The 21,963-nt window shown below is 40.0% G+C and overlaps 1 protein-coding gene across 1 annotated transcript in view; it reads left to right on the top strand.

Annotated features, from left to right (window-relative positions):
- LOC147747702 (potassium channel subfamily T member 2) overlaps positions 1–21,963 on the top strand; it is a 1,549,272-nt gene that overhangs the window by 131,771 nt on the left and 1,395,538 nt on the right. Inside the window, exon 4 of the mRNA XM_086926024.1 lies at positions 6,500–6,538. Within this exon, the coding sequence (XP_086782150.1) occupies positions 6,500–6,538 (39 nt within the window). The remainder of the gene's footprint in view (positions 1–6,499; positions 6,539–21,963) is intronic.

Genomic DNA, 21,963 nt, shown 5'->3' with positions numbered 1-21,963 from the left:
GGTTCCGCAGCTGTATGCAGCTGTATGCAGTAAAAAAGAACAGCAGCCATCACATATAGAGGTAAATATTTCTGTACCTCATGGGTTATGGTTTTGTTTTTGTTTTACAGGACGAAACCCCCAACTTGAGGACTTATTTCTGCATCACAAAAAAAATGCTGACTGGCTGCCATGACATGGAATCCATCCGGAGTTCTGTTATGGCAAAAATTCCAACAGAAGTATTTCCACAAAATGATCTGTGCTGACTGGGTGGCCATCTCTAAGTTGAGCGAGCAGTCTCCCTATGGATAGGCAGAGGTTATGGCTTCCACTGACTCAGCAAGTTGGTGGCCACTTGCCATTCGAATAAAGAGCCATTTGTGTCTGATTTAAAATTTAGTGGAAGGGGTACTCCATCAGAATCGTGACAGATAGCCCAACTGCCATTCTATTTAATGCCTTATATCATTTGGCACTTGTAATAGAGTGTACAGGATATTTGTCTCGTTTATGATGGAGCCCCTGTCCAATAAACTCCTAATCAGGCACTTGGCAGCACATTGATAAAGAAGCTGCATAGAGCAGCACCGCAAGGCCTTTCTTTAGCTGTGCTGCCCTACACCAATTTAAAAGGGCAGGAATGCACCATAATACAAGATATGGTGCATTCCTGTCCTTTCTTCCAGTGCTCAGTCAGCAGCCGTGCGCCAATGCAGGCATCTTTGCACCATGGTGCATGGATGTCTATGCTGTTGGTATGATTGCTACACTTGTTTTTGTCCAGGAAGGGTCACCTTCCTACACTTGTTTTTGTCCAGGAAGGGTCACCTTCCTACACTTGTTTTTGTACAGGAAGGGTCACCTTCCTAAACTTGTTTTTGTACAGGAAGGGTCACCTTCCTACACTTGTTTTTGTACAGGAAGGGTCACCTTCCTACACTTGTTTTTGTACAGGAAGGGTCACCTTCCTACACTTGTTTTTGTACAGGAAGGGTCACCTTCCTACACTTGTTTTTGTACAGGAAGAGTCACCTTCCTACACAGAGATGGTTTCCTCTTTCATGTTTGCCGCACAGTGCAGCACACATGGATGGAGGAAAATGAGGAGAAATTACTTCTATTCATTAAGCCACCCCTGGGGAGGTGGGAAGGTTTAATGCATTCCCAGATTTACTCCTTGTTGTAAATCTGGGAATGTGTCAAAACATATGGGCATTGCACTCCATATCTACAAGGCCATGAAAAGCCACACAGGGTGAGCTTACGTGGCCTTGTAGATATGGCTAAGTCCTGTGTGCCGCCGGAACATCACAAAATGTGACGCTCTGGCTGCGCACAAGGCTTTTAAATGAGCCCCCACGTCTTTAATGAATTCAAGGCTGATGTTGTCTGTAAAACTTTGTACTGGGTTAAATCAATTTGATCATTGAATAGATTTAAATTCTATTTAAACGTAGAGTTTGGGGACAAGAATGGCTAGATTATTGTCTGATTTTCTGGCCTAATGTCTGATATTGCAGCTAAATAAAACATTTATAAAAGATTCAATACATTGCCTGGTGTCATTCTGTGCTATCCCAGTGATTTATTTGCCCCACATTCCCCTCAAATACCACTTGCAGATAGATGGTACATCCCTTATACTGACACAGCTCCGTATGAATCAAATGAACACTTTGGGAGATTTATTTAAAGATTACATCTTCAACACATACTAGGAGTATCAGAGAGCAACAACCAATACATTAATGTATACCATAAGATATGGCACAATTGTGCATGCAACACACAGACTCTGCAAACCATTCCCCTTGACAGAATGCTGCATCATATCCATTTTATTGACTCTCCTCGCACCACTAAAGTAATCACCGGATTATACACCACAGTCATGAGGATGGTAGAAGCGGCAGTTTCCCGGGCATAAGAACAATGGATTGTGGATCTGTATATAGACATTGGTGCCAAAATATTGATATACTGTTGCCAACAGAGCAAGAACGTTTCCCCCAATGGTAGATTTAGACTGATCCATTATACATTTCTCCAAAGGCTATATCTGACTCCAATGGCCATGGCCAGGTTCACGCTCATGAACGACACCAGGTGCCAAACATGTGGTGCCCAAAGGGGTGCATTTAAACTGAATTTCTACACCTGGCACAGCACTGCCATGGTGTAGCTGCATTTAGGGAACAAGTAACAGAGGCAGTGGAGGGCATGACAGGTCATGTTTTTCAGATGGTAAACACCCATTATTATGAATATTTCTTCTGCATACCATCATTCTGCATACTATTATTAGGAATCTACCATGACTCCGCAATGCCATTATAACGCATGGCATTACATTTTATATGCTTTTACCACACATACATTTACAACGAAATTCGTTGTAAATGCATTAATGGTAAAAGCATGTTTTTTTATATGTTAGGATAAGGTAAGTATGGGTATAGGGGTATATGTGTTGGGGTTCTGAGGTATATGTTTTGGAGTGATTGGGTATTTTAAGGGTTCAGGGATAGGTTTGGATTTTGGGGTGCAGGGGTATTTTTAGGGTTCAGGGCTAGGTTTGGGTTTTGGGATACAGGGGTATTTTTAGGGTTTATGGATAGGTTTGGGTTTTGGGGTACTGGGGCATTTTTAGGGTTCAGGGATAGGTTTGGGTTTTGGGGTGATAAGGTTTATTGAGGGTTTAGAGGGTATTGAAGTTGTGGGGTACAGGGGCATTTTTGAAGAAGAAGAAGAAAAGTCCTTCTTCCATCAAAATTAAATACCTGTGTTGCCCATGTTGATCTGGCATGATTCCAAACCAGGGTCCCTTCAATTAGGGCGGTGCGTCGACTTCACGGCTGAACGAAGTTGCATTAAACCAATTGGAGGGTAGCAAGTGCTTAAAAACTACAAATACTGCAATGCCCTGCAGAGACACACCGGAGCTTAATGAATGAATTAAAACAAATCCATGCAGGAGTATTTTGTGAAATCTTAACCAGTGGAAGCGGAATTGTGGAAGGAAATATATTAGAACTTTGTTTTGACTTTGAAAAAGAAGATTGTTATCTTTGAAACGCGTCAGGCAGGTTCAAAAGGAGAACATGGACTAAAATGCCTGCTTCATCTGTAAATAAAGTTGTGGGTTTCAACTTACCTGTCTTGGAGTGCGGGCTTGCTTGCAGGGCAACTCGGATGAATACTTTACACAGCAGGTACAGCCGTGAAGTCGGCGCACCGCCCTAAAATGAAGGGACCCTGGTTTGGAATCATGCCAGATCAACATGGGCAACACAGGTATTTAATGTTGATGGAAGCAGGACTTTCAGTCTCTGCCCACTGGAGGGCTGTTTTTCATTTTTTTTAAAGTCACGAAGTTGCATGAAACCCATTGCAGGGTAGCAAACGTTAAAAACTACAAATACCACAATGCCCTGCAGAGACACACCGTAGCTTAATGAATGAATTAAATCAAAGCCATGCAGGAGTATTTTGTGAAATCTTTACCAGTGGAAGCGGGATTGTGGCAGGAAATATTTTGGAACTTCGTTTTGCCTTTGAAAAAGAAGATTGTTATCTTTGAAACGCGTCAGGCAGCTTCAAAAGGAGAACATGGACTAAAATGCCTGTTTCATCTGTAAATAAAGTTGTGGGTTTCAACTTACCTGTCTTGGAGTGCGGGCATGCTTGCAGGGAAACTCAGACAAATATATATATTTACATATATATATTTATATAAATATTTATAAAATACTTTTACAAAATATATGACTTCACCACACATGCATTTGCGTTGTAATGGCATGCATGATAAAGTCAGTCATATTCGGGGTAAAAGTTTGAGGAATGATGGCTTTGCGGAGTAATTGTCCTGCGTTGTAAAAAATGCGGAGTGATGGTATGCAGAATTTTTGTTTGAGGAATATCGTCATACATTCATTTCAGATAACCCTCAGCATGACACTACTCAAATATTCGAAACATTTTCCTAAGGAATTTTATGAACTTACTGCCATGTCAATTCTACTGGACAAGCACAAAGTTGCCATGGTAATGGGAGATGCAGAGCCCCTTACTTTCAAGACTAGCTACGCCACAAATCTTCCTAGTGCTGCAAGGCCTAGAGACTTTTGAAAGCCACTGTGTTCTTACCTGACCACTCTTACCAGTACATGATATACTGTTACCCAAAAAAATGCTAACATGGTTGCACTAGTGTTACTGGGGCTCAGGGCTGGGCCTACATCTGTTTACCTGTATGTCTGCCATAAGGGTCAGAAGTCTAAAGATGGACATATTAGAAAAGTATCCACTAAACATGTGGTCCTTACATGGGCTTTCGGTATAGTTGAGTGCTGTTTCTGAAAGATGGAATTGTATTGGACTCGAGCGCACAAGGCTTGTAAGTAACCATTTTTGACGGTCTACACAGCTGAATAAAGGAAACAATAAAAAAAGCCACTGAAAAGGAATCAAGGGCATTATTATAACTCTGGTGGTCTCAGAGCAGGGCCCCACAATACCGCCCCACTCTAAGACCACCAAAGCCATAAAAAAAGATCAGCCAAACTACGACTTTTAAAGTTTCTAGCAGACAATTTTTGGGCAGTCCCACATCGGTGCCTTTGAAAAAGGTGCTGCAATGGGTGCATCAAAGACAGTTCCTGAAGGAACTGGTGGTGCATGCATACAGGGGGTACAACATGTGCCCCTAATACACCCCATGGCGCAGATGCTTAAGGGAGCCTGGTACGGCCTCTTTTGTTTCCTCAATGCAATACTTTTCAAGGTGGTTGCACCGCCATGAAAAGTTTGGTGGTTGTGACGAAACTCTTAATGTGCTTAGCAGGGCTGCCATGGCCCCTCCAAACATATTGCAGCCTTAAGACCGCCGCAAGACAAGTGATCCTTGGTGGCTGCGACAGTGCCATTGTGGTCCAACCGCACAAGTTATATTGGGATGGTCAGACCACTGATGCGGCGGTGCTCGCACCGCCACCATGATTACAGCGGTTTGATGGACTGCCATAGTCATAATAAGGCCCCAAGGCATTTTAAGGCCCTTATTGTAGGTTCAGGGCTACAGTCCAATCTAAATGCAAACAGGAATTTGCAAAAAGTTCGGAATTATGACTTGGCTGATAATTATTAATCCTTGCAGTTTTCGCTGGCAGATTCCATCATGTCAAATCTGTCAAAAATAATCAGGCTGAAAGAGCCTGGAGAAAACAGGCAAAACATTTGGAATTCAGTGTGTTATGTACCAATTCTCAACATTATGCCATGTTTCCAAGTTGTAAACTCAAAATAAGATGTGTTTATCAAATCTGCTGAATACCCCATCCAGCGGTTACAGTGTTTCTTGTAATAAAGGTCTATAAGTGCATACTCACCATCAGTTAAAGAGACGTTCAACATGAGTGGTTGATTGCATTTTCGGTTCAGTTTTGCTGAATCATTGGCATACATGTATAATTACAAGAATGTATATGATTGAATTATGTGTTATTCTTTCTAAGTAGTGAGTTTCAAAACTGGATAGTGTCTTTTAGGATAGTGAGATGTCAGAATAAAAAAACCTACAACAAACTAGAGAGAGATTACATGACCTACGTGCACCGGTGTTTCAAACTAATTTTCGGACAAGTCTTAAATTCCTCAGTGGTTTTTCACACGTTTGTTATACACTATTGTAGCTGCTTTCTATGCATTATTGCCAAATTGATGCATTGTTTGCAAAATTTTGAGGTTGTTCCTTTATTAGGTGGATTACCGGCGTGGCCAGCACATGTAACAGCAGTGGGGCGTGGTGGGCGGTGAAGGGAAGAGTGGACAGACAACGGGGATAGAGAAAAGAAAATTAAAAACTATATAAACCACTTACCTTTTGCTCGCTGCATCCCCTAGTCGGCCATGTGGTGAGTGCAAGGTAAGTGGTTTTACATATTTTTTTATTTTACTTTCCCTATCCCGTCATCTGTCCACTTCCCCTCCCCTGCCCCTGCCCAATGCTGTTACCTGTGCCAGCCGTGCCTGGTGAACTACCTCCCTTTTGTATTTGGCCATCTCATCAAAGGATGCCCTATAGTGAAGGGGAACTACCTAGTCTCAAATTTCATCAGTTATATACAGTGAGTCAAGAGGGTGCAGTTAACTGTTGCCAAAATAAAGACCTTTTAAAAAACTGAGCTTACTTTGGAAAATCTGAACAGTAATTGAAATGTTTTAAAAATGGAGGTGAAAATCCAAGTAAAGTCAGATTTGAATGTTAAAAACTTGCGAATCTATTTTTGCACACAGGTCACTTTTGAGAGAAAATACTTTTACTAGAAATGTTAACTACAGCCAATCAAGTGGAAAGTTGATTTTGTAATGTTGTGAAGTTGTGATCTTCATACAGGAAAACTTTAATTTCGCAAACTGCTATTCTAATGACATGACACCTATCTATGTGATATACAACCCTGTTTGTAATTAAGGGCTCACAGAAGTTAATCTATTTTACACCTCTGTTTTTCAGCTGGAGTTGTCAGAACACCACAGTTGCAAAGATTGAATGGTGAGTTTAAGGAGTCTTGTCTTTCTACGGTAGGAAAATTACACTAAGCTCCTAAAGTTTATCAGAAGGTACTTCGTGCTATACTAAGACGAGAGCTGAAAGTATTTATGTGTTGCTGAGCTAATTTACTAAAGATTATTTTTCAGTTTCATAGCACAACTTCTATGACACGAGTAAAAATACTGCAGAAATGTCAAGATGCAGTCAATAGGGTTTTCAAATGTTATACTTTACCAAATCCAAGTAGATTTTGACAAAAGAAACTCTTTGCACTACATGGAAATAGTAAACACAAGTTAAAATGATTAGGCTGGAGTGGGGAGCTTGATTCGGAACGCAACTTAACAATGAGTTACATTACAAATTTTATTAAGAAAATTTCACATGGAACAGCCCAGTGGTGTATGGACTGCAAAAGGATTACACAATATCTAATGCATTGAGATATATCGGGGATAAATCACTCCGTGTCGTACATTGTAGGGATATTTCAAGTTACTGAGGTGTTCTGTGACCATTTAGAAGAGCGAGGCCTAAAGCTGAGTTCCTTATAAGGTCATGACACTCCACAAAAATAATTGGCTGCCAGTTTATTTTCCCCTCCATCTGTGTCCTGATATGCTATCTGTAGTATTCTCATTTGGAATACTCTTTTGACTTGTTATGTTTTCTCTGCCTCTGAACATTCTATATGTGGGAGTTGGGCAGAGAGAGAGTTGCTTCTGTGCACTGTGGATGTGTAAGCTGTTTCGGTTTTATCACTTAAAAGCAATGGCGAACTTTGTCTATGTGTGGACCTTCGCAGTTTAAACAAGGAAATTTGGATCGACAGACATCTTTTGCCTCATATTCACGAGCTAATTTCAACACTTTCTGGGGCTTGTGTTATCTCCACTATAGACTTAGCCAGTGCTTATCACCAGGTGCTTTTACATGATGAATCTAAGTTTATAAAAACGCTTATCACATCAGAGGGCATGTTTCAATTGTGTCGCATGCCATTTGGTTTAGCTAGTGTGGCATCGGTGTTCCAGAGACTTATGACGGAAGTTCTAGAGGGTGGTGATGGTGCAATTGCTTTCCAAGATGACATCCTAATTTTTGGAAAGGACTTTGAACATCATGATAAAAATTTAGAGAAGGTATTACAACGTGTACAAGAAAAAGGTTTATCTCTGAATTTTTCAAAGTGTAAGTTCAGACAAAGTAAGGTGGAGTATCTTGGCCATGAAATCTCATCGCACGGCATTAAACCTAAATTCAATCATATACAGAGCATTTCTAACACCCCTGCTCCACTTACTAAGGAACAACTTGTATCATTTTTAGGTCTCACAGAATTTTATATTGCTCCTCAAAAGTTCATCCTTTGAGATCTTTATTGAAAAAAAAAGTAAAGTTTGTGTGGAGAAAAGAGCGACAATGTGCTTTTGATTCGCTCAAGAAAGAAATTGTCAATGCCCCGTTCTTGAGACCTTTTGATGTTGGTAAAGATTGTATTGTGTCAGTGGATGCCAGCAATGTTGGTTTAGGATAAATTTTGATGCAGAGGAATTTGGGGGAAGAATATGTAGTTTCCTATGCATCAAGAACTCTACGAGGTGCTGAATTTAATTATTCCACCATCGAGAAGTAATTGATGGCGTACACTTGGGCTGTCCAACACTTTCGGCAATTTTTGTGGGGTACCAAATTTCGTTTGAGAACTGATCAGAAGCCATTAATCAACATGTTGGCTGCTGGTGGGGGCAGAACTTTAACTGCTCGTTTGGCACGCTTGGCTGCAAAATTGCAAGAGTTTCAGTGTGAAGTTGAATATGTTCCTGGTCATTTCAATGTGCATACTGATTGTATGTCTCGTTTACCACTGTCAGATGCCTCTGACATTTCCATGGTTGGTTTTGATACGGATGCTGTTTTTTCTATTGAAGATGTTAATGGTAAAGCATCTGGAGTTTGATGCTATTTCTGAAATCGAATGGAAAGCAGCCATGTGTGAAGACAATTTTTTGTCTGATATTGTGAAGTTTATGCAATTGGGTTGGCCTGAAGAACGCAAGTTATCTGGTGATCTTCAACCTTTTGGAAAACAAAAGATGAATTAATGTTTGATCAGGGTTTTTTAACTCGTGGTGATAAAATAGTTCCTCCATTAAAGCTGAGAGGGAAAATTGTTTCCATGGCCCATGAGCGGCACTTGGGTATGTCTAGCACCAAAAGACGCATTAGGGAGTTCTATTGGTGGGCAGGAGTTGATGGTATGGTTGAAAAATGGGTCAGATCATGTTCTCCTTGTTTCAATAGTGACATATCGGCCAAGCCAATGGTTGTTGGTGTTTCTCCTGTTGAATTTGTTACGAGCCCTTGGAAAAAACTTGGGATTGATATAATCGGTCCACTCAATGTGTCTGCCAATAAGGAAGTTTTTGCTTTGGTATTAATTGATTATTTCTCTAAATGGCCAGAGTTAAAGCTTGTTGATAAGATTGGGTCAACGCAAGTGATTGAGTTTTTGGATGACATTTTTTGTAGGGAGGGCATTCCTGCAGAAATTGTTTCTGACAAAGGTCTTTAGTTTGTCAGTAGGGAGTTTGTTGCTTTTCTTGACAGGTGTGGAACAGTACATAAGAGAGTGTCTAATTATAACCCTCAAGCCAATGGTCAAACAGAACGCTTTAACAGGGTCATTAAAGAATCCATTCAAGTGGTTTAGATTGGAAAAAGGCACTACGTGCAACTTTGTTGTCGTATCGCACCTCTCCCAATTCTGTTACTGGTTTATCCCCTTTTGAGATGTTGCGTGGAAGGAAGCCTAGATCCAACTTGTTACCTTGGTGGATGAAAATTAAGATTCCATATGACTCTTTGTTAGACTCTTCTCAAGTTAGAGATAACGTTTTGGAGTATCAGAATAAGATGAGAGGTAATTCTCTGCGGTCTTCTGCTAATGGTACAAAGATTAAGGTAGGAGATTTTGTACGTGTTAAATTTGGGGGTGTTCATGGTAACAAAAGGGCTAAATGGTCTGATCCATTCAAAGTGTTTGAAGTGTTAAGTAAAGCAGTAAGAGTAGAGGGTGGTAAAGTTTGGAATTTTAGACGTATTTCCTTATGTAGAACAGAAAGTTCGAAAATGGTCCCAATTTCTGTTTTATCTAAACCTTTTGACAATCATGATAATTATGCTGCTTTGCTAGACACATTTGGTTGTGATTCTTCTATTTCTGTCTTTACTAATTCTGGTAATTCAACCCTTGCCACTACTCTTTCTGGTTCTACGAATACTGATTCACTTTCCTGTTTACCCTGCGACAATGTCAGTGATTTGGGTAATGTTTGTGTTGATTCTGGCATTGTTGTTATTTTAAGGAAAAGTTCTCATATCAGACATTCTCCTGTTAAATTACGGGATTTTATTCGTTAATCTTATTTATTATTTTTTTTTTAGGGGGGAAGGTGTGTAGTATTCCCATTTGGAATACTCTTCTGACTTGTTATGTTTTCTCTGCCTCTGAACATTTTATATGTGGGAGTTGGGCAGAGAGAGAGTTGCTTCTGTGCACTGTGGATGTGTAAGATGTTTCCTACAATAAACTTATTTTTCATTCAGAATATCTCCATCCAATTACTTCACTATCCATCTAAGCACGCCCATGATAATCTCACATTAGCAAATTGACCGCTCAAGTCAACAGTGATTCTACAATTTCCTTTCATCTGAGGCCATTCTAAAATTATTCGGGGGAGTAACTTAAGTTGCGTACTTAAGCTGGCACCGTTGGCTTTGACTTTAATCTTGGTGTTTTACTGACATTCTTAAGTTCACCACAGCAGTGCTCCTGAATAGGTTTTTGTTCTGATGATCAACTTGAATTATACTGCGTGGAAATTCAGTCGACACAAGTACATAATTTGCTGCTGGCTTTTGTAATTAGTAAACTATCTGAAACTGACAATTGTTATAGCCTTCTGACCCTTATAGCAATTTGTTTTGCCCTTTCCATGTACAGGCAGACACGAAACAGTTTGTTTCACTTATTTCACACTGTTCACCTTTGAGCATTGCACAACTGTATTAGAAACATCTATTTGAAATATGGTATTTGGGGCATTATTAGACTTTAATTCAGATAAACAAATTTCTTGTAAACTATCATATTCTTATATGTGATTTACATGGAGTTCACTTGGCAAAATTGATTACCCTAGTTTTATATAAGTACATTTGTCACTTATCTCAAGTTCATAAACTCTCCATGGAAATCTAAAATCACCCAGTCTTGACTCCCCTTTACCCTGTCCTTAAATACACACACCATTCCTCAAAATAACTGTATAATGGAAGTTTAACTATGCCACTGCAACACAATTTGTAATACAAAACAACATTCCTGATTCAGATTACTTTTCTAACTACAAACCAATCCTTCAGCCTTGTCACAATGAAGGCAGTTTTGGCCATAGTCACTAGGCAGCTCTCCTTTCCAAAGGCCAACAAGGCCATAGCCCCACTGGTATCACAGATTAGGCTGCCATGTTTCTATTTGAGCAGAGCCAAGGCTGTGTTCCATAATGTCCACAATGAGTAAAACATCTTAAGATGTTTGAAAAAAATATTAAGTTTCATATATCTTGTTTGATCAATTTCAAGCCATAAATATTGTTACTACAAAAATATTGTGTCATTAAGTATTGTTGGTAAGAATATTATTGTTTTGGGGATATCATATGTTTTTTTAATAATATTGATTTATTTAATATTGTTTACTCAAATATATTTCCAAAAATGTTGTTTTTTATTTAATTTAGTATATATTAATTGAAATGTTAATTTTAAGTGTTAATATGTTCAGTATAATAGTTCTTCATCTTTAGTACTATATTTTGTATTTTTTTCTTTTTTTAAATTAAGTCAGTAACTTATTGTTATTGGATTGAATCTAACTTCTCTGGAGCCCAACACTTCCCCTACTGTTGCTTTGAATGGAGTGGAAATAGTCACTATAAACCTTTTGGGGCCAACACTTTGCCTACTGTTTTATATGATGGAATGGGAGTAGTGAAATAATGAATTCACTGAAAAAACTAAGGTTAGGGTGCTGTTATATTTAGGTTATAGTTAGGTGATTATCTCAGTGACAACATTAATGTCTGAACTAAAAATGACACAGAAATTCACAAGTTATAGTTATTAATATATCGTGCACCCCCACCATGCTCTGCATATGACCTCTCATATTGCATCACTTATGCCATGTTCTATGACATAATTTCTGACATCACTGATGACATCATTCAAGCTTCTTTGGCACACATTGCCTTTTAAATGAATATGGCCTAGGGCATGAAAAGAAGTGCTAAAAAAGTCATGATAATATACATTATTTCTAGTTTTTTTTTTTCAATCTAACATGTTATTACCATATGTTAATACAACTACTTGTCATACATGGCCTTTGGCTGTGCACGGCGGATGGTTAGCCACAGGCAGCCAACCCCACAAGCACATCCAGGGGGATGTGGCCAACCCACCCAGAGGCAGCCTACTCCCCCGTAGGGAGCCAACCCCATGTCGTGCACAGCCTTTCGTCTTATGTGGTGTGGAATTAACAGCAGGGCTATAGAGTAACACAAAATAATGGAGCCCCCTACAGAATGTGATGTGAGGCCCCTGAGTTTACCATGTCTCAGGGTAATTAATTGGCCTTGTGTTGAATATGGCCCCTTGAAGATTTAAGAGCTCCCTGAGGAGTTAGATCTTCCTAGATGCACTGCACAGGCTGGTATTATACCCCTGCTGTGGGGCCAAGCTCCTCACTTCTTTCATTATGATAATAATGTTCATAGCAATAATATCTGGGGCCACAAATTCCATCAGAATATTTGGAAATCTCATGGCTATCGCAGGATAATCTGGGACATTAAAATGATTATACTATGTGTTTTGCATGTCTGACTTTTTTCTGTGCTAATATCCATCTCCCAATATGGTCCACTTTATTAGCTTTCTGTTCCACTCCCAAAGACTTTGTAATCAAGATGGCTTCTCCTTGGTACTGTCTGATTTGCTATCGCATATAACATTTTAAAGCCATCTAACTGATATGTATTTCTTCTTCTCTTCTTCAAGAAGATGTGCCTCTTGCAGGACCATAATAGCTAGTATTCAAAGATCCTCCTTGCTTTTGCCTTTCAGATTCAATGGAAGAAACATTATCGCCTCACACATAACCCCTTCTGCTCTGATGCACAAATGTTTCCAGAGATATCCGGTCAAACCTTTTCCAGAGATAATACTGAAAGCCACATGTGAAGTTTTTAAAACAATTCACCTAATTTGCATTTTGATGGAGACACAGCACCCAGATACCCCCAGGGGTTGACAGTGCTGTGCTTTACAAAAGCTGAATGATTTATTGGTGATTGATTGATTGATTGATTGATCAAAAGTAGCCTCACCCCTGTCCTCCACCAACTCACCATGTGAAACCCCTGGAGAAACTTCCTCCTTAGTCCTGGCACCATCATATGTTGCGTTGAGCCCAATTTTATGATCTATTTAGCTCTTTATCTGCATAGATTCCCACACGATTCACTATGAAACTATTTCATCTACTTTCTAAACCTGACACAATTTATGTTGTATGCACATTATACTGAACATCACTGGAAACAACCTTTAAACAGTGTCTCCAAACATTTCCAGATCTAGCATTCTTTTATCATGCCGCCTTTGTCTATCCTATGTCTCATCACATATCTGATGTTACAAAGAATGATATAACGCTGGTAAACACTTTCTATTTTTTATATCTGGGACTGATTTATTAAAAATGTTCTCCAGTCTCACTATTCTTTCTACAAGTCGTGCAAGGCCACCTTCTTTTTTTATTATTTTTTGCTTGAAGAGAAACATTGCTAAGTACATCACAATAACTATGTATGTAATAATTTCCCATTTTACATCGTAATCAATCACTTTCCCACTGACACCAGGTCTAATCAAAAATATCTCACACTTATTTACCCTTTATTGACACAATGACAGCTTTTGCGCAGATAACATGTCATTATTTTTCCTATCATGGGGCATCTTGAATTGTCTAATACCTTATATATAGATAGGTAATCGGTGTGTAATAGAGTCTTTTTAAAACAATATATTTGAATTGTCCTATTTTTAGTGTTTATTTTTTGTGTCGGTGTAAGTGTTTCTTTTTAGTGTTTGCCAAGCCTTTTGAAATCAGTACTTATTGCTATTTATTGAGCTGTTTTACCCCGAAACACATTTATCTTTTTCCAGAGTTTACAACACATGTTATTTTTTGCAGTGATTGTTATAATGCACACTCTTAATTTAAGGGAGAAGTAATGTATGTAGTGTCTATCCATTGCCAGGAAGTTCAATTGACTTATTTTTGACTGTTTTAAACACAGAAAGTCTGCATTGGACTCACATGTAGATCATATTAACCTCTCTCGCTTCTCATTACCTCTCACACTCACACTCACTCTGTTGGGACTCTGTCTGGTTTACATGACTACTAATGGATTTAAAAAGTGATAGAGCTTTAATCAAATGTTTTAATAAACAAATTGCTAGACACAGTTGGTGCCATTCACATACACCTTACAACAGACAAGTGGGTTTGCCTGGAAACAGATTTCTTGTCTCAAAATGAATTTGCCTCTATAGAGCAATATTGCCCTTGGCTTGTCTTCCAGTTGCCTCTGAGGTGTTTTGCACTGGGAATATCTATGTGTCCATTGCTTCTGGGAGTCAAGATTATAATCAGGTAAAGCATTTTCTAAAAGAAGTCTGTTAATCTTTACCCTCCAGCACTTCATCTATTCCAGGAATATGTAGTTTGGGCAGTTTTGTTGATTCTCCATATCATCTGCCTTATTTTTTTTTTAATATATCCAGCATTAAATCCTGCTCATACACAATCTCCCGCTGTCTGTTGTTTCAGATTGGTAATCCAATGTTGTATATCTCCAATCTTTTCAAAAATTAGTTATTGTTGTACCAGTTTGTAGATTTTTGATAAAGTTGGCTCACGTGCCCCCTTATTGTCGATATGGCCGCAATGGGATTTCTTCTAGTAGTCTTGTTATCAATGGCCATTGTCTCTGTACTGTTTATTCTTCTTTTGATATATCGCCTGTATAGTTTCTGCTTGTACATACATATCCATATCCACAGTCCTGGAGGCCTTTGCAAACATGCTGGTGTTTCTATTTAGCTAAACTCCAAACTGCTGTTAACATTAGCTCCATCTGCTTCTTTAGAAGAAATGTGTAAGCTTATACTACTTTAGTCAATACCGGAGTTCCATGAAGATTTAGCCCTTGGTATTCTGTCATTCTTTCAAGCTTGTTCCCTTCCATTTTTCATTCTATGTTCTTAGCACTTATAGCACCTTTTCTGTAATGTGATAAACCTCTGTGTTTTTGATCTAGTATCAATACAAAAGGGGAGGATGGAGGGAGCGTTTGAGCAAATCAAAGACTCACCCCCAGTCAACTGATCTGGGTTTAATCCATCACCATTTTCTAGCTCACTCAGCCACCCCAATTCAGTCATGGCCATATGCAAATCAGTCTGACCCTGTGCCTCATGGGAACAGTCCAGCCCGAACTGCCAAGCCATGTCTTCCCTGGACTGGAAATAAGCATCCTGGGACCGGTTTCGGATTCATAATCCTCATCAGCCAGGCTATCTTGAATCCAGTGGCCAAGTGAGCAAGGGACTCACGTCTGAGCATACCCTGCCAACTTAGGGCGAACAAAGCGATACAAAAGGGGATGATGGAGGGAGAGTTTGAGCAAATCAAACACTCACACCCAGTCAATTGATCTGGGTTTAATCCATCACCCTTCTATAGCTCACTCAGCCACCCCAGTTGAGATATGGCCATATGCAAATCAGTCTGAGCCTGTGCCTCATGGGAACAGTCCAGCCGAACTGCCAAGCCATGTCTTCCCTGGACCGGAAACAAGCATCCTAGGACCGGTTTCAGATTCATAATCCTCATCAGCCAGGCTATCTTGAATCCAGTGGCCAAGTGAGCAAGGGACTCACGTCTGAGCATACCCTGCAAACTTAGGGTGAACAAAGCGATACAAAAGGGGATGATGGAGGGAGCGTTTAAGCAAATCAAACACTCACCCCCAGTCAACTGATCTGGGTTTAATCCATCACCATTCTTTAGCTCACTCAGCCACCCCAGTTCAGACATGACCATATGCAAATCAGTCTGACCCTGTGCCTCATGGGAACAGTCCAGCCCGAACTGCCAAGCCATGTCTACCCTGGACAGGAAACAAGCATCCTGGGACCGGTTTTGGATTCATAATCCTCATCAGGCAGGCTATCTTGAAACTAGTGGCCAAGTGAGCAAGGGGCTCACGTCTGATCATACCCTGCCAACTTAGGGCGAACAAAGCGATACAAAAGGGGATAATGGAGGGAGAGTTTGAGCAAATCAAACACTCACCCCCAGTCAACTGATCTGGGTTTAATCCATCACCATTCTTTAGCTCACTCAGCCACCCCAGTTCAGACATGGCCATATGCAAATCAGTCTGACCCTGTGCCTCGTGGGAACAGTCCAGCCCGAACTGCCAAAACCTCTGAGTAATCATATGCATATCACCTATACTCTGGATATTTGTTTGTAATCCTGACTTTTTAATCACTGGCACCTCTTTTTTATTTATACTGTTCACTAGGTTTTTGAGTTTGCCACCAGCTTGGACATTCTCAATCAATAATGTAGTCATTTGGGATAAAACCCTGTATGTGCTTGTATCTGAGTTTATATTCAATGCCCAGTCTATCTCATTTACCATCACAGCATTATTATCTTATCTATCGTAACTGGCATGTCTGTAAGCATGGGTTATTTCCTGCATTCACCCCTTCGTATATCGCCTCCTGTCCTCCATTACCTCATACTCAGTTTCATTTTCCCTTGCACTCTCTCCCTCTCCTTCACTTGCATCAATGTTGCTTGTTTTCTTTCTTCTCGAAACAGCTGCTTCTTTCTGTTGCAGCGGTGTGTCAGTACGATCTCTGCCAGTTATGACCAGGGACCTGCTTCTCTCCCTGTCTCTGTCTCCATTCTCTCCTCCATTCCACCCATCTTCTCAGTCCATGCACTAGACCGAGCTGTGTCTGATCACTGTTTTTCCAACCCTGCCATGGCAGCAGCCACCCCTGTGGTGGCAGGACTCCGAGGAAACCTGCAGCTACTTGTTAAGGAGCAGTTGAGCACCCCATATCTAAGCTTATTCTACTGATGCTTCCCCCACCTCTCCGACCACCACTTGACCCAGGATCCTCTTATAGCCAGAGCTTACATCATCGCGGATGGAGCCAAAATGATAGTGATGGTAACAGGGTACTCCCCACCGTCAATCATACATAAGTAATTTGAAGCAGCCACAGACATCCCTTATCAATAGAATTTGTATAAACCACAGATCATAGGCTGCACACATGCTTGTTTCTTATACCACCAACAGTTAATAAAGCTCTGGTGTAAGTTAGGAGTGAGGAGCCAGTTCCTGTGATCACCGCCTAGTTGGCTGCCATCTTTCCCCTTTCAAATTCATTCAGTGCAAAGTGACCTTCAAGTGCATGCCAAGTACCATATATATTGTCACCAATTATTTGTAACAAACTATGCAAAAGCTGAAACAGTTCAACAACTTTGGAGATCAAGGCCTGTCCTTCTCCTTTGTGCTCCTGTGAAACAACTCCCAGCTGTCACTACTCATCTACATATTGTCACGTCATTGAGACATTGTGGCCACGTTGACAATGGGGTCAGGACTCTATGCCTCCACTAACTCTCACGTCAAGTGATGTTGCGTAGCTAGGAAATGGGCGGAGACAGAAATAAAGACACAAAGAAAAGCGGCAGACCATGCAAGGGATTAGCTCCTACATCAGTAAAGCACATGTAATTGACCAGGCTCAATGGAAATAAAAAGTCCAACCAGAGTTGGTCCTCATTTATGGGATTTTTGGCGCAAGACAGAGCAGACAGGCACCTTGCTGCGCTGCCTATGCCAAATCGAAAGGGCACCCTCCTGCACTAAAACAGTACTAAGAGGTGTTTTCCTCTTTCAATGTCTGCTGCAGAATGCAGCACAAATAGAAAGAAGGGGAAACGAGGAGAAATAAGCACATTTCTTGTTGTTACTCATCATCTCGGGAGATCCACTGATTTGGCGCTTCTGGGGAAGCATCAAGATCCCTGGATGTTTCGTATTGCATTGCCCATGGAACACCTCCGAGGTGCAGAGTAAGGCAACGGAGTGAGTTGCACTGCGTTGTCTTACTCAAAATGTATGAGGCCACTCAAAACCACACAGGGTGGCTTTGCGGGGAATGAGATTTTGATATCAATTTATGATCAATTTAATAACTTATCTCATTCATCTATTTTGGACCGATAGTATCTGTCATTGAGTAAAAGACAACCCCCGGATAGGTTAGACTAACCCCATTAACGGACGCCACTCTGAAGAACCACTTACAACTGATAAAGTTTTAAAAGTTTTATATAAAATCAAAGTTGGATGCAATTACAATCCGCTCAGGATAAACCTCAAAGTATACAAAAGAATACAAAATCAATTCCGATATCAGCAATTTAAAGCTTCGATGTGAAGTGGTTCCTTGGCGTCATCTACAGAAAGAGAAAAGTATCACGTTAAATCTGTCCCTACTCTATGCTATGTGACATCCCTATTTCGCAAGTTCCTAACCTAAAAAGGTGTCAGCAGTTTGACTCCCAAAGAAGTTCAAACTCTCTTAGCCTCTAAAGGTAACTTAAGTTTAAGAAGCAGTACCCTCTCTGCCTACCCATCCGCTCTTCTTAAGGGTCCTCGGCCTACTGCTCTCTTGCGCTCTGATCTCTCTCAGCGCATCTGCTCAAGTCATCTACCCTTCGTCCTTCTCTCTCTGAGCAATTCCCTTGCTGTTCCTAATCTCCAATTGCTACCTCCTCCCCGGGGTGCTGTCCCTAAAATACACAATCACAGTGTGGGTGGAACGCCCCTTGACGCCCCCCACGGACTTTCCCCGATGATGTCAGCTTCTAGCTTCTTCCATTGCTTCATCTCTTTCGCCGTCCGTTAAGTTGACCTTTCTTCTTTAGATGTCATCTTCATCTTCTTATTGGTGACTTCATTCAAATTTATAATTGACATTTCAGAGCACAAATCAACATCGTCAACAGAACTTTAAACTACGACTGTGATGTTGACCCTTCTAGGTCCTGTGAATGGACTTCTCAAAACAAGTTTCAAATTCTTAGCGCTTCTCATCACGTTCAGGCCATAAACCTTGTCCAGCGTTGTCACCTTAAATCTAACAAGTGCTAGACTTCTTGGCTCTCACGTCCACGTCAAGCTATTTACGACTCCTGTAAGTCCGCTAAATTATATACATTGGACTGTGCTCCTGCTAACCCTTGGCCAGTCCGGTTAGAATCACAAATGACCTAAACCTTTCTAACATTCTCACAAAAAGCCTTCTACACAGTACAACCTTTAACACACATTTATATATTCGTATTTAGCAATCCCTTTACATAGAAGTGAATACATTATACATTGAATATAAACTACGTAAAGCATAACTTTATATTCTCATTCTCTATATCGTTTTATACAAGTTCTACACATTTCTTCACGTTTCATTTCTCGCGGCTTCTCCGTTTAAAGGTTACACACGTACTTGAATTCGACCTTGCACGTTCTACATTTCGTATGCATTTCTACGTCATCTCTATATCAGCCTACTACATATACGGCCTTCTAAATCCAATACAGGTTCTAAAGTGAATACAGTTACATTTCCTATATTACTTTGGATTATATCGGTTATCTATGTACTATAAGTGTCAATTTCACATTACGATATACGTTTCATTCCTACGTTATTCAATGTGCTTGTAAATACGCCCTATACATAATTTTCATTCAAATTTGCGCTCTCTCAGTCCCCCCTTTGATGACTTCTAGGAGTCATCACTAAATGCAATTTGAATAATATCTCTAAACAGGACTAGTTACGATATTCCCTCTTTTCATCGTCTCGAGAGCTCTTAAGCTTTTATACTGTTGATCTTGTAAAGCAGCTAATCTCCTTTCTTGCTCTCTCATTGTTCGTTGTAACCGGTTCGATCTATACCATTTATACAATTTTACTAAACCTAACAATGTGATTATACAAATTAATACTATCAATACAGGCTTTATTATGTACCATACTATACTTTTCCCAAGGTTGGCAAACCAACTCCCAACCTTTCCTACTCCATGACCAACTTTTTCCCAAACATTTATTTTGGATAAATCTTCGATCTCTTGATGAATCTGTGTAAGGTTCCGTATGACTTTCTCAAGTGGTTTTGAATTATCAGGAATATAAGTACAACATTCCTGGACCTTCAAAGCCTTACAAACTCCGCCTTCTTTTGCTAGCAGTACATCTAAAGCAAGTCGGTTCTGAAGAACCATTGCTCTAATCGACTGCATCTCACCTTCTACCAACATTAATGACCTTGCAGTACTTGCAGATAATCTATCCACAACTGTAGCCAGTCTCCTGATCTTAACATCGTTAAGTATTAAACCTAACATAGGAAACATTGCTCCAAATACATCTCCTACTACTTCTGCATCTCCTACTTCCCTTTTCGCTCTCATCGAAGCCTTTCCTTCTATTTTCGCTACATCCTTTGCATGATATATTTTGGGGAAGACAATTGCCAAGTAACACGAACCATACCAATTGTCAGGTAGTTTTACATAGGCATTTCTTCCACATACAAAATACACATTCGGAATAACTTGCATTCCTTTCATAAAATCTTTCGTATAGTACTCCAATCTAAAAGCATGTTCACAGTTTACTTCACCTACAAATACACTCTCGTAATACGTTTTGCTTCGAGTTAAACATAACTTTCCTTTCTGCGTCCTATCCAATGCTATTGGACCATTGCTACCCTTCTTTTTATGTGCTTTCTCTTCTTCGGTCCAATCCGTTTTCCATTGTCCTGACATTTTCAGAATCTTCTGCCTTCTGTATCTATCGTCTACTTGTCCTATGAACTTTTTCTCAACCTCTGATACTTTGCAAGTTAGATTATTTCTGCGTGCGTATGATGTATCTAATGTATCCCAAGGAAGAAAAAAATTTGGCTAATCTATCCTCCTTTTTGTAATAGTCCCACTTATTCATTTGCTTATAATTCGGAACTTCAGGCAGTACCGAATCATAATTTGAAAAGTAGTACTCAAATCCTTCCCTACCATAAAATATACTGAGCAGTAAACTACATGTTATCCCATAGGTCAATGGGAGATGATGATATCTAATGCCTTCGTCTACAGAAGCCGGCAATTGCATACAAACATAGCAATCTTTGGCCTCCATGGCATCGATATACTCATATAACAGTTTAGCATATGCGTTTGACCTAAAGTTTCCCTGTGACTCGTCTACATGTAATCTACGAGCTTCATCTGCCAATAACGCCTTTTCACGTATAACATTGCTCTCCTCCTTTTTCCCAACAAGAGCAGGTCTCAAAGTCGTTATAGGCTGTACATTTGCTGTTTCTATATCGCTTTCATGTCCTATTATGTATGATATTGTCACTACTGTAATTATGAGAAAAATTACTACTGCTATTAGTGTACCTATTATACATCTAGCTTTTCGGTTTGGGTTGCCGTTCTCCATGTTATCAAAACAGCGTAGCTCCTTCTTTTGCGAAAAAGTTTTCCTTTAGCAGTCTTTGTTTGCTTTATTTGCTTTCTCAGTCTTTAAAGTGCTTTTAATCAACAAAGTCTCTTTTTCGCAACAATGTCTTTTCTCTTTTAGCAACAGACAACCCTAACCCTTCTCCGTCCTCTAAATGTAATCCCTAATTTTATTCTTCTTTCCACTCGGCGCTAGGTTATCTTCTTCTTTATAACTTATATACAAAAAGTCTTTTATGCATCAACAATTATTCTCGCACCTGCAGCTTTCACAACAATTTCTAATAATTCAAAACAAATGACTTTTTCTTCTTCTTCCGGAATCTGCTGACCAAACGTCGGAAATTGTAATCTATTTAGCACTAGATCTTGAATTTGACTCAAATATGGGGGTATGGGAAGTGTGAAAGTCAGTAATCCCTCAGTCTCGAGTCCAGGCGTCAACATCCATATCTCCACTGCCACAAATGGATCGTGATCGATTACTTTCACTTTCTTCACTCTCCCAGATTTCTGTCCCCAAGACATCTGCTAGATAAGTCCACTCTGGGGTGGCGTACCTTCTGCAGGGCACCCGTACCCTTCTCGATCTTCTTGGACTTTCAGTTCCTGAGTCTGTATTTTCCTCCTCCTGGT

This window comes from Lissotriton vulgaris, chromosome 1_1, assembly GCF_964263255.1.
Source record: "Lissotriton vulgaris chromosome 1_1, aLisVul1.2, whole genome shotgun sequence".
Classification (NCBI taxonomy): Eukaryota; Metazoa; Chordata; class Amphibia; order Caudata; family Salamandridae; genus Lissotriton; species Lissotriton vulgaris.
This window is presented reverse-complemented; position numbering and strand designations above follow the sequence as displayed.